This window comes from Panicum virgatum, chromosome 3K, assembly GCF_016808335.1.
Source record: "Panicum virgatum strain AP13 chromosome 3K, P.virgatum_v5, whole genome shotgun sequence".
NCBI lineage: Eukaryota > Viridiplantae > Streptophyta > Magnoliopsida > Poales > Poaceae > Panicum > Panicum virgatum.
In genome coordinates, this window is record NC_053138.1 from 12,309,363 (window position 1) to 12,325,173 (window position 15,811).

Consider the following 15,811-nt stretch of genomic DNA (forward strand, 5'->3'; position numbering starts at 1 on the left):
CGGGCTAAATGAGGTTATAGCGGCTAAATTACACATGATGTCAAATAGCGGTACAATGCCTAAATAGCTATAGCGGGTTATAGCGGAAGCTATAGCGGGAGATTTAAAACTTTGGTAATTAGTTATTTTTTCAACTATGCATGTGTCTAAAGATTCGATGCGATGGATACCGTGGAATTTTTTTACCAACTAAACAAGGCCTTAGGTACTTATTACTCACGCAACACTAGTGTAGATCAGCATGCACATACAGTCTTTAACATAGCAGCAATCCTTCTGTCCTGCATCAAGTGCTAACAGTGCTTCTGCGGTAGGCCCGCTTGTCACCGGGACCATGTGTAGTTCATGTCACTACACTACTTTTGGCCGGGCTTTTTAGGTGGCCGTGTTCAGGTTGATCATCTCTTAGTTGTCTCCTAGCAGCCCACGACAGAGGAGATATCCAACAAGCAATGCGATGGCTTCTCCTTCGTTGAGCCTGCAAGGTAATCCACCTCTTCCTGCCACCTCCACTTCTCCGCGGGCAATGAAGTTATGATCTCCGTATTCAAAACCATTTCAATCCCAAATTTGGTGTAGTTGTTGAACTTGCGCCGTCTCTGTTCTGAATCCTTCCTCCGTTGTCAATTCAATTTCAATGGCGTCCAAACATTTTTCCCATTCTTTGCAATCGCAGGTCGTTTGTTTGCATCAACCTGCGAAGGGGACCATCTCGGATTCGACATGGAGTCTCTCTGCTTTCAGAGCAGCCTCGTCGATCTCATCAACCTCCTCCTCCTCGCCATCTACATCCTGAGCTTGGTGGTCGGTGCTTGCGCGAGGAGATTCAGGGCTCGCGCAAGGGATCTCCCGTTGCTGTGCTATGTTACTTCTCCCTGCTGCGCTGTTCTTGGCGTTGCCTACGCCTGCTCCGGCGCATGGGGCCCCTCGTCGTCGTCTCCCAGGGCAGGGCTGTTCGTCAGAGGGGTGGTTTGGATCGTTGTCTCGGCTTCTTTGTTCGTCCGCCCGACCAGGTTCTCCCGAGCTGTGGCCATGGCGTGGTGGGCGGCCCTCGCGGCTATGGTCACCGCGTACAGCGTCGAGAAAATCGTGAGGCGGAGCCCGATGGAGCTGCTTGACATCGCGTCGTGGGTTGCCAGCTCCATGCTTCTCCTCTGCACGATCAGCGTCTGCAGAGTTGGCGGCGGCGGCGGCGGCGAGGAGGAGACCCAGCCGTTGCTGACGGCGGGAGGCGGGGAGCGGAGGAAGGTGGCGTTCGGGGAGGCCGGGTTCTTGAGCCGCCTCACGTTCACGTGGATGGACTCGTTGCTGCGGCTCGGGTACTCGAAACCTCTCGACCTCAGCGACATCCCGCCGCTGGACGCCGACGACGCCGCGGAGGCGGCGCAACGGACGTTCCTGCAGGAGTGGCGGAGGCGGAGGCAGACGGAAGCCGCGAGGACGACGAGCAACCAGGTGTTCTGGGTGCTCGCCGAGTGCTACAAGAAGGAGCTCCTGCTGACGGCGCTGTACACGCTCCTCCGGACGCTGTCCTTCTCCGCGTCGCCGGTGATCCTCTACTGCTTCGTGTCCTACTCCTACCAGCGGGAGCGGGAGCGGGACCGGAGGATCGCCACCGGGATCGCGCTGATCCTCGGCCTGGTCGTGATGAAGGTCGTGGAATCGCTGTCGCAGAGGCACTGGTTCTTCGGATCCCGGCGGCTCGGCATGCGCATGCGCTCGGCGCTCATGGCCGCAGTCTTCGACAAGCAGCTGCGGCTGTCCAGCGAGGGGAGGCGGCGGCACGGCGCCGGCGAGGTCGCCAACTACATCGCCGTCGACGCGTACCGGCTCGGCGAGTTCCTCTTCTGGCTGCACTGCGCGTGGTGCATGCCGCTGCAGCTCGCCCTCGCCATCGCGATGCTCTTCTGGACCGTGGGCGCCGGCGCGCTCCCGGGCCTGGCCCCCGTCGCCGCCTGCGGCGTGCTCAACGTCCCCCTCGCCAGGATGCTTCAGCGCTACCAGGCGAGGTTCATGCAGGCGCAGGACGAGCGGCAGCGCGCCACGGCGGAGGTGCTCGGCGCCATGAAGGTCGTCAAGCTGCAGTCGTGGGAGGGCAGGTTCAGGGAGGCGGTGCAGCGCCTGCGCGACGTCGAGGTGCGGTGGCTCGCAGAGACGCAGATCAAGAAGGCCTACGGCAGCGCCCTGTTCTGGATGTCGCCGACGGTCATCTCCGCCGTGATCTTCGCGGGGACGGCCGCGCTCCGGAGCGCGCCCCTGGACGCCGGCGTTGTGTTCACCATCCTCGCCACGCTGCGCGTCATCTCGGAGCCGATGAGGGTGCTGCCGGAGGTGATGTCCATCATGATCCAAGTCAAGGTCTCACTGGACCGCATCGGCGAGTTCCTAACCGAGGACGAGTTCCAAGACGACGCGGTGGACAGGACGGGCATGCCACCCTCGAACATGAGCCTGACCGTGCAGAGTGGTGTCTTCAGCTGGGAACCTGGCAAGGCCATTATTGCAACTCTGAAAGGCATCAATGTCACTGCGATGCGAGGTGAGAAGATCGCGGTGTGTGGGCCTGTTGGTGCTGGGAAATCGTCGTTGCTGTGCTCAATGCTTGGCGAGATACCAAGAATATCCGGATCAGTATGTTGCACAAAATACTCATTATTTCTTCAAAAATGCAATCAAGTATCAAGCATATGGCATGATGAACTGATCTCCTTCCCCATTTCTGTTGTTCAGGTATCAGTTTCTGGCTCAGTCGCCTATGTTTCACAGACGTCCTGGATCCAAAGCGGCACGGTACGTGATAATGTTCTCTTCGGTAAGCCGATGAACAATGAGGAGTACGATAAGGCCATCAGGTGCTGTGCATTGGACAAGGACATCGAGAATTTCCCGCATGGGGACCTGACTGAGATTGGGCAGAGAGGCCTGAACATGAGTGGAGGACAGAAGCAAAGGATTCAGCTTGCCAGAGCGGTCTACAACAACGCAGACATCTACCTTCTCGACGATCCTTTCAGCGCAGTCGATGCACATACAGCTGCTACCCTATTCAATGTAAGATTGGCCATGAAATGGCTACCGTCATAGCTTAACGATCATTTCATTGATGTCAGAAGCTCATGTATGTAGGATTGTGTGATGGCAGCACTTGAGAACAAGACAGTCATTCTTGTGACGCATCAAGTAGAGTTCCTTTCCAAGGTTGACAAGATTATGGTAAGTGAATTCTGCACCTGTATATTACTTTGAAAACCATTACGTATCTGAGATAAGCCAAACTTTCCTCCAGGTCATGGAAAATGGGGAAATAACTCAGGAAGGCACCTATCAGGAGCTTCTGCAGTCTGGTACAGCATTTGAACAGCTTGTCAATGCTCACAAGAACTCAAAAACACCATTAGATTCCCAGGAGCATGGCAAAGAGGCAAAAAAACCAGGCACCTTTCAGTACCAGATACCAATGATACCGCAGAACAGTGAGGCAGAGATATCCACCGGTAACCTACTGTCCGTCCAGCTGACAGAAGAGGAGAAGAGAGAACGAGGAGAAGCTGGACTGAAACCATACAAAGATTATGTTTCAGTGTCCAAGGGCTGGTTTCTCCTTGTCCTGATAATACTTGCGCAGTGTGCGTTCGTCGTCCTGCAATGCTTGGCAACTTATTGGCTTGCAATTGCAGTTCAAAACCACCAGTTCAGTGTGGTAGTTGTTGTTGGAGTCTATGCAGTGATGGCAACTACAAGCTGCCTTTTTGCCTATATTAGGAGTCTCCTTGCTGCTCACTTTGGCCTGAAAGCATCAAGGAAGTTCTTTTCAGGACTCATGGACTCAGTGTTCAAGGCCCCAATGTTGTTCTTCGATTCCACTCCAGTTGGACGTATAATGACCCGGGTAAAATACTCCACATATGTAAACTTCTCAGTGATATTTCAGCAGATGTAGATGCCATGTCTGAACTTTTCATTCTTTGGATAATGCAGGCTTCATCAGATTTGAGCATATTAGACTTCGACGTACCCTATACGATGACCTTCGTGATATCTGGCACGATTGAAGTGGTAGCAACCATAGTTATCATGATCATGGTTACATGGCAGGTGGTACTAGTAGTTGTTCCTGTCGTGATTGTGCTGCTATACATTCAGGTGAACACTATTTCTTAACTCTAAATTCCTGAATTTGGCATGGTGTGGCAAATGAGAATAATGGTAACGTTGCAGAGGTACTACATTGCATCAGCGAGGGAGCTGGTAAGGATCAATGGAACTACAAAGGCGCCTGTCATGAACTTTGCAGCAGAATCAATGTTGGGGGTGGTCACCATAAGAGCATTTGCAGCAACAAGGAGGTTTATTCAGACAAATCTTAGGCTCATTGACACAGATGCTACACTGTTCTTCTACACCAATGCCGCATTGGAGTGGGTGCTTCTGCGTGTCGAAGCACTGCAAATCTTGGTCGTCGTCACATCATCAATCCTTCTTGTATCACTTCCAGAGGGAGCAGTTGCTCCAGGTATAGAATCTAAAGTTCAGCTGAAAATCCTTACGTAAAAAAAATTCAGCAGAAAACCTGTCCATGATGTGATCTTCTAACCAGTAAATTCTTCTCTTGGTATCTTTCGTAGGATTCCTTGGCCTATGCCTCTCGTACGCATTGACGCTTTCTTCGGCCCAAGTGTTCTTAACAAGATTCTACTCATATCTGGAAAATTACATAGTATCTGTGGAGAGAATCAAGCAGTTCATGCATCTCCCAGCAGAACCTCCAGCTGTCATCAGTGACAGTAGGCCTCCTCCTTCATGGCCATCTGAAGGAAGAATAGATTTACAAAATTTAAGAGTAAGAGACTCGAAACCCCCTCAAAACAATAAAAAATTGGATTTACCCCCATGTTCATACTTTGTCTATTTACAGGTCAAGTACAGGCCAAATGCGCCTACGGTCCTGCGAGGTATCACCTGCACATTCGAAGCAGGGAGCAAGATAGGAGTTGTTGGCAGAACCGGGAGTGGGAAGACAACTCTATTAAGTGCATTGTTCCGCCTTGTCGACCCATGCGGTGGGCGAATACTCATTGATGATCTTGACATTTGCACCATTGGATTGAAGGACCTGAGGTTGAAGCTCAGCATCATTCCTCAGGAGCCAACCCTTTTCAGAGGCAGTGTAAGGAGCAATGTTGATCCTCTAGGTCTTCATGCCGATGAGGATATCTGGGAGGTCAGCAAGATTAAAAATCTGAACTACCAATTTATACCAGCACATTCTGAAATGTTCATGAAATCTTGGTAGATAGCCATGCTATAACATTGTTCCTGATCCTGGTCCTGATGCACTATTCTATTTCAGGCTTTAGACAGGTGCCAGTTAAAGAAAACAATCAGTGCACTTCCTGGACTCCTTGAATCACCAGGTGAGTCATAATTCTAAACTGTGAATATAGGCAACCTAAACTGTGAATATAATCAAAAGACTCAAAATAAATTTGTCAGGAATGTATGGCCCCGAAAATTCTCTGGTCGCTAATCATCTAACATTTCAGTGAGCGATGACGGCGAAAACTGGAGCGCTGGTCAACGGCAGCTCTTCTGCCTTGCACGTGTTCTCCTCCGAAGGAACAAGATACTGGTCCTTGATGAGGCGACAGCGTCCATCGACTCAGCCACAGACGCCATTCTGCAGAGGGTCATCAAGCAGGAGTTTTCAGGGTGCACAGTGATCACCATAGCGCACAGGGTTCCTACTGTCACAGACAGTGATATGGTCATGGTTCTTTCCTATGGTAGGCTGCTGCTTCTGAGCACTTGATGCATTCTGGCTGAGACACAGATTCACTGACAAAATAGAGATTTTCAGAAGTATGTCCAAATTGATGTGAATAAATTTCTGTTGCAACTGCAGGCAAAATGATAGAGTATGACAGGCCTTCAAGTCTGATGGATAACAAGGAATCTACTTTTTGTAAGCTCGTCGAAGGGTATTGGTCCAACTGTAACTGAAGTTGCCACTTGCCAGTAAACCAGACAAATTATCAGATAAATAAATTGCCACTATATGACATGAATAGAAGGTTATTCCTGTCGGCTATACATTGTCCATCACTTCAATCAATAAAATGGAAATTGGCAAAACTGTTTAGAGGGCCATCATCTGGATAGAGATGAAATAATGATCTGCATTGTGTGTAGGTAGTAAATCGAAATAAGGGTGTACATGCAGGTCCTTCCCCACCCAGACATAGTTAGTGCAGAGGTCTAACATATGACAATTTTGTCTGTATGAAAGAAGAACCATCTGAAACGATTCTTTTCTTATTGTTTCTGTCAAACTATTTTGAGATTTACATTTGTGCTGACGGCTGACTACAAAACTAATTGAACAATGAAACATCCTGGTTATCTCTACTACGGGGTTCCCCTCTGCTCTTTCTTTTTTATGTACATTATATATATTATCTTCAAAATAAACCATTTGCCACAGTATACAAGCAAGGTGCGACCGCCACTCGTCCTAGAGCAACCAGCTTGTGGCTATCTTTAGTTTTCTGAGATGTAATGTAATACAGGTAGTCCATTTTCATTCTGACTCCTGAGACTTGTTTCCTGGTGTTAGTTGATGGTGACCCGAGTCTTTATTGGCTTCAGCTTCACACCCATACTCTCAGGAGATAGCAGCTCAGGCGATATGCAACATGGGCTCAGTGGACTGCGAGGACTGCCGCTCAGCTCATACGGTCTCGGTCTGTAAAGTCCATATCCCATAAGGAAGTACTCCATTGGCATCAGCATGGCATACGGCTGCTCCTCAGTTACAAGGGAGCCACAATCCTGCACCTGCGGTTGACTCATAAAGTAATCTGAGTAAAACACTTCTGTTCTAGATGTGCTTCTGTCAGGAGATGGCAACATATGGATCTTTATATTACCTCAACTAGTGCGCAGTGTCTCCTGTCCAGCTTTGTGGTCATATGGATGGCATCCTCATGGAATTCTGAGTTCTCTCCCACAAAAATTAGTGTGCGGCATTGCAATTTCCTCAATGAGTCTGTTAAGTCATGCCTCCTGGAGGAGGGGGAATCCATATGAGCATCCATATTCCGAAGATTAACTCTAGTCGACTCTACACAAGGAATAAATGACGCACTACATACTCATTTATCGATTGGAGAAATCTCCAAATATTTTCACCCTGCTTCTCATCGAGCAACTGCATATAAATTAATAATAAGCAACCACTGGTTCCTGATTTATAACTGAAGGAATGTGCAGGAACTACTGCTACTTCAATCTGGTATAGTATGTAACTACAGAGAGAGAGAAAAAGACCAAACTGATAATAATAGACTAAGGCCGTGTTTAGTTCGGTAGGGTGTAAACGCAAAAAAAAATTGCGTTTCGAATCTTCCCAATTTGAAGCACTAAATGAAGTCTATTTACAAAACTTTTTGCACAGATGGGATTGTAAATCGCGAGACGAATCTAATGATGCTAATTAATCCATGATTAATCAATAATTAGCGGATGGTTACTGTAGCATTACTGTTGCAAATCATGGATTAAGTAGGCTCATTATATTCGTCTCGCGATTTACAGCCCATCCATGCAAAAAGTTTTATAAATAGACTTCATTTAGTACTTCAAATTAGCAAAATTCCTTTTCACTTTAATGCGTTTACATCTTTTTTGTGTTTACGGGGTGGAACTAAACACACCCTAACATTTTTACAGGCTTGCACGATGTCTGATTCAGGATATTGTGCATCCCCACGCACTTTCTGCATAGTTTCGTCAGTAAGACAAAAGTGGAGGGCAACTATAATTATGAGTCCCAAGAAGACAAGATGAGAATAGTGAGATCTGAAGCTACCTTGCTAAAGTACCGCTGAAGCAAGTACTCCTTGAACAGGCCTCGAGTCCCATAATAGTAGAGCAAATTTAACAATACCTGTTGCATAAGTTGTCATCATTAATCTAGTATTGAAAATTAAAAAATTTGCATGTTGTTGTATCCTTACTTAAAGATTATACTATTTTTTTACCATACATCATCCTGTTCATTATCGTAAATTATGTCTTAGTGTTGATTAAAACAATTTAACTATGATCTACCTATAATAACAATTTGATTTGTTGAGCTTTAATAATATTATGCATATAATTATTCTTATTTTCATTTTATTTTGGTTGATTGTTGTTAGCTTTAGTTTTTATTAATAGTATATATTTGTAACTGATACATAGCTAAATGATATTTTATATTTAATTTTTCATAATGGCATTGGTGGGTGATTTTTAATTAGGCACAGGGGTATTTTAGGCTAATTTTTATCGTAATGGCAGTGGTGGGTAATTTTTATTTTTTTTATTTTTCTCCGATTAACATGAGAATTTCTAGGCCTTGAGAGCGAACATGGATGCTCCGTTTATTGATCAAATAATAAGATAATAGATGGGATTACCTGGCAGGATACAAAATGCCCAGTTGTAACTGAAAGATGAAGTTACCTTATTATACAACCATTCGCTCCAGGATGGGGCTTTGCACAGAGGGGAAACCAGCATCAGTCCTATTACCCTCTCCCGATATTTTGTCTATGACGGAGTATAAAATCCTTATTAGCACAGCCTCAAGAGAGACATTTTATATCAACTGACAAGTCTTGACTGATAAAAATACATACCGCAAAGAGTGTGAGGACATAGGCACCAACCGTGACACCGAGGCACATCACAGATCCTAAACTGAAAAGATTGAACAAAAATGTGCAACCGAAATTAAACACCTTTGACTATCCAGTGAATAATTTCTATAGATAAAGATCATAGAGTGAAGAATCCATGCACTGGGACTAATGTCAATTGTCACGAATCACGATACAGTACCTGAAGAAATCGAGCACATCTGCAACCTGATCGGCAAGATCATCAACAGATAGCACCGGCACATCAGATGGGATTGGAGCCGCTCCCAGCTGTAGGGCTCTTAACACAGGCCACGACAAAGATCATGTAAGAAGCTGAATCAACACAAGGCCACAACATAACGCATGACAAAGGTTGAATCGGCATTACTGACCTCGTGCCCCTGAGGATTGATGTGGTAGATGCAGAAATTGTGGAGCAGCAAAGACGCAGCTTCCGGGCAGAAGAACAATCCTTGGAAACAGGACAAGTCTGGCAAAGCCACAGCAGAAAAACAGTAGCCTGTGAGCCATGTTTGGTTGGTGATTGCAGAATCCAGTCATAGCAGTTATCAGTAAATTATAAAATCTGTGATGACACTCACAGTTCAAACCTACATCCGGGTAGGTAATAAGCGCAGGCTTGTCCTCGTCTCCATACACCGCAACTGTTACAGCAGAACCACATCTCGTCCTCACAAGATGCTCCTGGTCAAGAAAAGGCAGAAACATTGGGTAAGTTTGACCACTCCGAAGTCCAAACGAAAGAAATTTGGAAGTGGAACAGGCTAAGTTTGGCAAATTTTGGGCGACTTCCAAATAGATGAACGCAGGGACTATCAATCGCCAAGAGGAAACGTTTGAGCCCCAACATACTCTTATTGCCTAGCACAAGTACATGACTAGGAAAAAGAAACTAGCAGAGCAGAATTCAGTACAGCCGTCCAGCCTTGGTTTGAGAAAGATGGTAAAAACAGCAAAACACTGGGTAGAAACACCAAAAATAAAAGCATTTGATGACGCGACAGACAAAAACACATTCGTATAAATTGCATTTCAGGGAATCAAAACATTTCTAGGCAGAAAGAAACAACTGGGCAGTAGAGAAATAAAGCAGACGCAGTCCAATTACGCCCTAGAGGACTAAAATTGAAAGGGAAAAAACGCCCCGAAATAATAGAAGAGGCAGGGCCGCCTCCCGTAACCGAAAATCTAACCCCATTTGGAATTGGAATGGAAGCAAGAAAGCTACGAGGTGCTTGTCGTCGGACTCGGACCTTGCCGCCGAAGGAGATCCGCTCGACGTCCACCGAAAAGGAGGCCGAGCCGCTGGACTCCCCCATTGCTGCTTCGCTTCCAGTTCCAGGGCACCTCTCCCCACTTCCCTCCTCCTCCTCGAGCGCCTCCGCCTCCGCCTCCGCGCGCGGGCGCGTATATATACGGCGCCGCAGGCTGCTCCTGCTCGGTTGGTCATCCCTTCACCGACGGACGGGAGGACGATGGGTCAAACTCACCGGGTGGGTCGTCGCACCCCCTGCCGAACCGAGACTCTGTTTTGGATTGGATTTGTTGTGGACGCCCCCGCTCTCGTCGCCATCCTGGTGAGCCCACCTGTCATCGACCGTGGCTGGAGGCCTGGGCGTGCCATGGCCCATGGGCTTCACCTGATTCGGTCGGACTGCGCGGGGTCGCAGTAATGACTCTCCCCATGCTTCACCTCGCGAAACATTGAATATTTAGAAAAATAAATACTGGCTAAATTAGGTGCCGACCAACTAATAAAGTATAGATAATTTTCCCATCTAGAATGAAATTTAACTTTCTATGTGCTGTATGATTTTGGAGAAATTGATGGACAATGCTTTAAGGGACAAATGAGGCTCTGTTTAGTTTCCAAAAAAATTTCTACACTACCCGTCGCATCGAATCTTCGGACACATACATGAAATATTAAATGTAGTTGAAAAAACCAATTACACAGTCTAACTAATTACCATGAGATGGATCTTTTAAGACTAATTAATTCATAATTAGATATTATTTGTCAAGTAACAACAAAATGTGCTACAATACCAAAAGTCAAACTTTTTCACCAAAACACACCCTGAGTTTAATTGAGGTGATGGCTGTAACACCCCGGTGTTATTTTGACGCTAATGGCGTGTTTAATCGACAATTAAGGCTAATCACTGTCATTAGCGCTAATTGAGTCTGTTTAGAAAACATCGTTTAATCGGTTTCGATTGTGTTTTTGTCCCTGATTTGAGCTTCAAATCAATTTTCGCCCAAAACAAAAGTTGTAGATCTTTCTTTCCTCTACAACTTTTATTTTGGCCAAATTTTGAGTTGCCATATCAAAATTTGAGAATTGGAGGGTCAAAACCGAGTCAAATCATTCAATTTCGTTACTGTTTTGCCCTGTTCAGCACTGTGTGGGCGCCGACGCCCATACCGATGTGCTGGCCGTCGACGAGCTCGTCCACGCGTCGGCGATCGCGCCCCGGCGATCCTCGTCGTCCGAGCGCCGTCCTTATCATCGCGAGCACCCTGGAACCTTCCCGTCCCAGTCCGTTCCTCTCCTTCTTCCTCAGTGCACGCCGAGCTCGAGCAGAGCTCGCCGCCATTCGCCCTCCCGGCCCTAGCTCGCCACCTCGCTCGAATCCTTCGCGTCCTGAGCTGCGCAACTTCGCCCCGACCCTCCTCCACCTCTCCTCGACCCCGGCCGTGCCCAAACCCGGCCGAAATCGAGCTCCCGCCGTCGCCGCCATCGCCATTTTCCCTGGACCTCCGCCTTCTCCGTCGAGCTCCACCTTCCAGCCTCCCTCTGCTCCAATCGGGCGCACGGTGAGGTTCCTTGCCGTCTCCTCCTCCTTCCCGACCTTTTCCCCTTCGGATTCCGCGGCCGCCGCCTCTGGAACATCGCCGCGCCGCCGGTGGCCGCGCTGCCTCCGGCCGCCGCACGCTGCGGGCCGTGCCCGCGCGGCATGGGGCCGCGCCACCGCACGCGCCAGCACCGCACGGCCGCGCTGGGGCTCGCCCTGCCGCAAGCCGCTGCCGCCTGGCCTTGCGCCGGCCGGAGTGGCCGCGCCACTGCGCGCCGCCGCAAGCCACCGCCGCCCTTCCGCGTGCGCCGCCGCCCTAGCCCGCGCGCGCCCCTGTGCGCTGCCCTGCGCGCGCCCCAGCTCGGCCGCAGGCGCACAGCCCCCTGCGCGCGAGCCGCCGCGCGGCCCAGCTGGCCGGCCGGCCCCCACGGCCACCGAGCGCGCGCTCCGCGCGCCGCCGGGGAAGAACAGAGGAGCCCCTGCTCCCTCTGTTGCTCTGCGGGTGGGGCCCGCGGGTCAGTGGGGGTAGGGGTGGGTTTTGTTTTTCTATTTAGTTGATTTGAGTGAGATTTGCAAAATTCGTATAAAATCGCAGAAAAATGCGAAAAATACCAAACCAATTTTGTTAGCTTTCTAAAATCATAATCTTTAGAGGAAAAATGCTTAATCATGCATTTTATCACTTTTGCTCTGGTGAAAATTCATTTTATCTTTGACCTAGTTTATTTTGTACCACTTGTTCTATAACTCTAAAAATTATGGAAAATTCGCAGTGGCTTACTCCTTTCATGTATAGTCCACTGTAAAAGTTTCATGGCCTGTTGCTATGCACTTTTGGGTAGATCTATTTATACTTCATTTACTTGCTAGGGTTAGTTAATTGTTTCATGCATGCAAGGCAAACTCCTGTTAATCCATGCTAACCTAAGTCGCTTTAGTAGTTGTTTTCGTTGGAAGCACTTCAGGCTAAATGTTTGAACTTTGGTTTTCGCATCGTAAGCACGTATGCATTGCACCATATCCTAACTGTTGCATGTCATATTTTATTCGTGTAGACGCTACGAACGAAGCTGTCCACGAGCTGATCGTTGAGCCGGTCCAGGAGCCACGATCAGGAGCGCAGCAGGAGGACGCCGTTGAGCACGCCCCCGGAGACCTAGTTAACCCCGCTGACCTGCAAGGCAAGCCCCGGAGCATAACCATAATTTAAATTATTCAATGTTTATTTAAGTATTGTGCATTTATGTTCTAGGAGTTGAATGGAACCATAGTATGCATGTTTCCCTAGGTACCGTGGGCCTATACTAGTATGCAGGTGTCGATAGAAATGCTTTGCTAAATAGGATTTCGGTAGAAGTCGAGTGATTGCTGTCACTCGCAAGTTTAGGATCTTGATCCCTTAGCTTTGGCTTGAAATGAATTGTGGAGTAAAGAGAAATGGAGACCGGGCGGAAATGAGTTGGTTTTGGAATGGATGGAAAGTTAGATCCGCCTGTGTCGATTGAGGACCGTTCCGTTGTTGGCAGTGCTGATCGAGGATTGAACAGTACTAACCACATACCGGAAGTAGGAGGTAGTCGAAACCGGTAAGCTGTGTACCACCTTACAGCGGTGATTTGAATTCCGCCATGCTACGCTGGGCGTGGGAGTTGGTGGGTGTTGGATAGGATGCCGCCTCCGGGTTCTCCGGGAGTTCACTGCGAGGGGCCCATCACCTGGGTTTTAGCAGGCGTAGTTCAGATGCCGTGGTAATGTGGAAACAGTTGACGCGAGTGGCCCGACGGGGCTTACATGTGTCGTGTGAGTTAGGTCCACCTTGCAAGGTTAAATCGGATCGATTCGCCGTGACTCGCGGTTATGAGAGCCTTGATCTCTTTGTCACATCGTAGTAAGAAAGTGGAATGAAAACGGAGTGGAAAAGACTGGTTTGGAAGTTACTAAAAGATAATCTGTTCCACCATGTGTGTTTTAGATGAATAGGCGAACTTAGTAATACTTGGTATACTAAATGGAGCTAAAATATTGAAAGTAAGGATTCACTTATAGCAGCTTTTCAGCAAAAGAACTCCAGAGCCAAAAAGCTTTGCATGTCTAGGTAATGGGCTAAGTATACCCGAGGTCGGGTAAGCCTTGCTGAGTATTAGTATACTCAGGGTTGTTGTTGTAACCTTTTTAAGCAGGTTGTGTCCCCGCTGACTTCGAGGAGATCTGTGCGTCCTGGATTGGACAGCCGCTTCCTCCAGGTTGGACCGTCGAGTGGGCCCCGTCTTCCCCGTGAAGATTGGGCAGGTTGGCGTCACATCGGTGGGCAGGATGTGGAGCTCACCTTTTATCGTCGTCGTAGCTATCGTATTGTATTTCGAACTCAGTTTTAAACTTCCGCTGTGCGTTTGAACTCTGTTGTTTGTATTTAAACCTTTTATGTAAAACCTGTGTTGTAAATTAATTTGAAGATTTCTGTTGCTGGTAACACCTGTGCTCGTCTTCGTACGGGTCTAAGTGCAATTGTGATCCTGGAGTACAGTAGTTTAATCGGGATTTTACCCGACAGCCTGTCAGGTTACACCGTTTTAAGTGCACAGTAACTTGATTAAGTATTAAGATGATGGTTAGTGCATTTAAGCCGGTTTAATTTGGACGGTGCTGCTACAGCTGGCATCAGAGCTCTAAATTGCACTGGGGTGACTACCTTGCAACGATTTCGGGTTTTCGAAAAGTTGACGCTAGATGCGCTAAGGAATAGAATAGATAGTTCGTATGCCCTAATTATGTTTTATATAAGTTAGGTGGCAACTAAGTATCTATTTTATTCCAGCACTTCCAGCTTTTCCTGTTTGTTAAACCTTATTTCGGTAACGACGCACCTACGCTGAGGTAAGCAAGGTAAGCATTCTGGTAGTCCTTAGAATAGCCCACGTGTTTCATACGTGCGCGGGTCCCGTATGTTGAGCATACGAGGAGGTGATAAGGCTCAATTCAAACGAGTCTGTCGCTATCTGCCGCCTGATATGGAGTGCGGATTTCATGCCGTGTGATTGTGATCACGGCCATTTCGTAAGGCAATGTTACGAGATGTAAACCTGTCATGCGGTTGGCCATGACCGTGACCCTTGGGACACGTCTACCCTTGGATGTCCCGTAAGGCGAGTGTACGGGAAGTGAATACGTTGTTGTGACGTATGCAGCGCTGCCCATTCAGCGTCGAACGTCTGGGTGCCATTTCTATAGTGGATGGTAATGTATGTGTGAATATGTGGGAAACTGCATATGCGTTACCCGTGTGGCGTAGGACACATGGGGGCCGTTCGTGTGTGCTGGCACGAAGGGTCCAGAAATGGATAATTATATCTCTCCTGTTGTCTTGGTTTGTCTGCAGGAACACTAACTTCATTAAACGCGTTATAAAATCCTTGATCGTAGGAACGACTAGCCTATATATAGGGAGAGTACGTATTTGTGTCACCAATTGTTCCCGTATGCCTAGATATTGGTAATTGTTGGTGAGGAACGATAGAACGTGCATGCATCATGACCTATCTTGGTTTGATTAATTGCCTTGATGGTTGCGTCGGTTTACCAAAATTGTGTTGCTTGTACCTAATTCTCCACCTAGAATTTGTGTTGTTAGTAGTGAGACCTATACAATCTGCTAGTCTGACCCTGGTTGAGAAGATCTTTCTCAACGGCTTTGGATCATGTGAGAACCTTTCCAGTAGATCTTAGCTTGTCATTCAAGTCAACCTCTTGATTCATGTCTTGGACCAATTCCAACAAAACCACTATTACTTTTCATGGCAAAGCCTTGAATTTGCCAACAAAGTCTTTCAATCCATCGTTCAATGATCGGCCTGTCATTGATTTCGTAATCTATATTGTTGGCTATTTTGATTCTAACACCGGAACTTTGTACATTCCATTCTTGCTCAGTAGTTTTGGATAAATAAAAAAAAAGTTTATGACAAAATAACTTTTTGAATACAGTCATTGCAACAATCATGCATCACGTCATTGGTCAGTGCATGGTGTTGCATCATCGTCGAGAATCCATAGATTGACTAACGGGAATGCATTCGAGTGTAACATCGTGGGTTGTCTTGGATTCCCTCTAACCTATCTTGACTTTTCTGGTCTGTTGGGTTGCTACTCTTGTTTTCTCTTGTGGTGGTGTTTAGTTGCATGACCCTGATGCCGCGACGGAACCTAGGGCCTCGTGTGTGTTGCAGCCACATGATGGAGCCACTAGGAGCGCGCTGGTGTCTCGGTATATGTGACATACCTCACCTCAATCCATTCTTATGCAACCCTTAC

The 15,811-nt window shown here is 47.6% G+C and overlaps 2 protein-coding genes across 4 annotated transcripts; one reads left to right on the forward strand and one right to left on the reverse strand.

Moving 5' to 3' along the window:
* The first annotated feature begins 331 nt into the window (after positions 1 to 331).
* LOC120697653 (ABC transporter C family member 8-like) lies at positions 332 to 6,329 on the forward strand. Its single transcript, XM_039980941.1, has 12 exons — positions 332 to 485; positions 677 to 2,631; positions 2,731 to 3,051; positions 3,127 to 3,213; positions 3,287 to 3,889; positions 3,979 to 4,143; positions 4,219 to 4,513; positions 4,626 to 4,840; positions 4,916 to 5,221; positions 5,351 to 5,414; positions 5,544 to 5,783; positions 5,903 to 6,329. Exons 1-12 carry the CDS (start codon positions 458 to 460, stop codon positions 5,998 to 6,000), a joined length of 4,377 nt encoding a protein of 1,458 aa, XP_039836875.1. The 5' UTR covers positions 332 to 457; the 3' UTR covers positions 6,001 to 6,329.
* Positions 6,279 to 10,210, reverse strand: LOC120697655 (protein NDL2-like). 3 transcript variants are annotated; one of them, XM_039980943.1, is made up of 11 exons: positions 9,959 to 10,210; positions 9,300 to 9,389; positions 9,077 to 9,174; positions 8,884 to 8,982; positions 8,682 to 8,742; positions 8,506 to 8,592; positions 7,868 to 7,945; positions 7,719 to 7,775; positions 7,152 to 7,207; positions 6,927 to 7,062; positions 6,279 to 6,834 (listed from the first exon to the last, which is right to left on the reverse strand). In XM_039980943.1, exons 1-11 carry the CDS (start codon positions 10,022 to 10,024, stop codon positions 6,610 to 6,612), a joined length of 1,053 nt encoding a protein of 350 aa, XP_039836877.1. In that variant the 5' UTR covers positions 10,025 to 10,210; the 3' UTR covers positions 6,279 to 6,609. The 3 variants fall into 3 exon arrangements, with proteins under 3 accessions (XP_039836877.1, XP_039836878.1, XP_039836876.1); XM_039980944.1 differs by having other exon boundaries at positions 8,884 to 8,972; positions 9,959 to 10,209; XM_039980942.1 differs by having other exon boundaries at positions 8,884 to 8,972; positions 9,287 to 9,389; positions 9,959 to 10,209.
* Between the last annotated feature and the right edge of the window lie 5,601 nt (positions 10,211 to 15,811).

Bases quoted from the DNA above. Each gene is read 5' to 3' on its own strand.
- LOC120697653 (XM_039980941.1), top strand. From the start codon at position 458: ATGGCTTCTCCTTCGTTGAGCCTGCAAG. The intron at 3,214-3,286 runs GTAAGTGAATTC...ACTTTCCTCCAG, and splicing joins CCAAGGTTGACAAGATTATG to GTCATGGAAAATGGGGAAAT. The intron at 3,890-3,978 runs GTAAAATACTCC...TGGATAATGCAG, and splicing joins TTGGACGTATAATGACCCGG to GCTTCATCAGATTTGAGCAT.
- LOC120697655 (XM_039980942.1), bottom strand. From the start codon at position 10,024: ATGGGGGAGTCCAGCGGCTCGGCCTCCTTTTCGGTGGACGTCGAGCGG. The intron at 8,743-8,883 runs GTACTGTATCGT...CAATCTTTTCAG, and splicing joins GATGTGCTCGATTTCTTCAG to TTTAGGATCTGTGATGTGCC. The intron at 6,835-6,926 runs GTAATATAAAGA...AGTCAACCGCAG, and splicing joins GACACTGCGCACTAGTTGAG to GTGCAGGATTGTGGCTCCCT.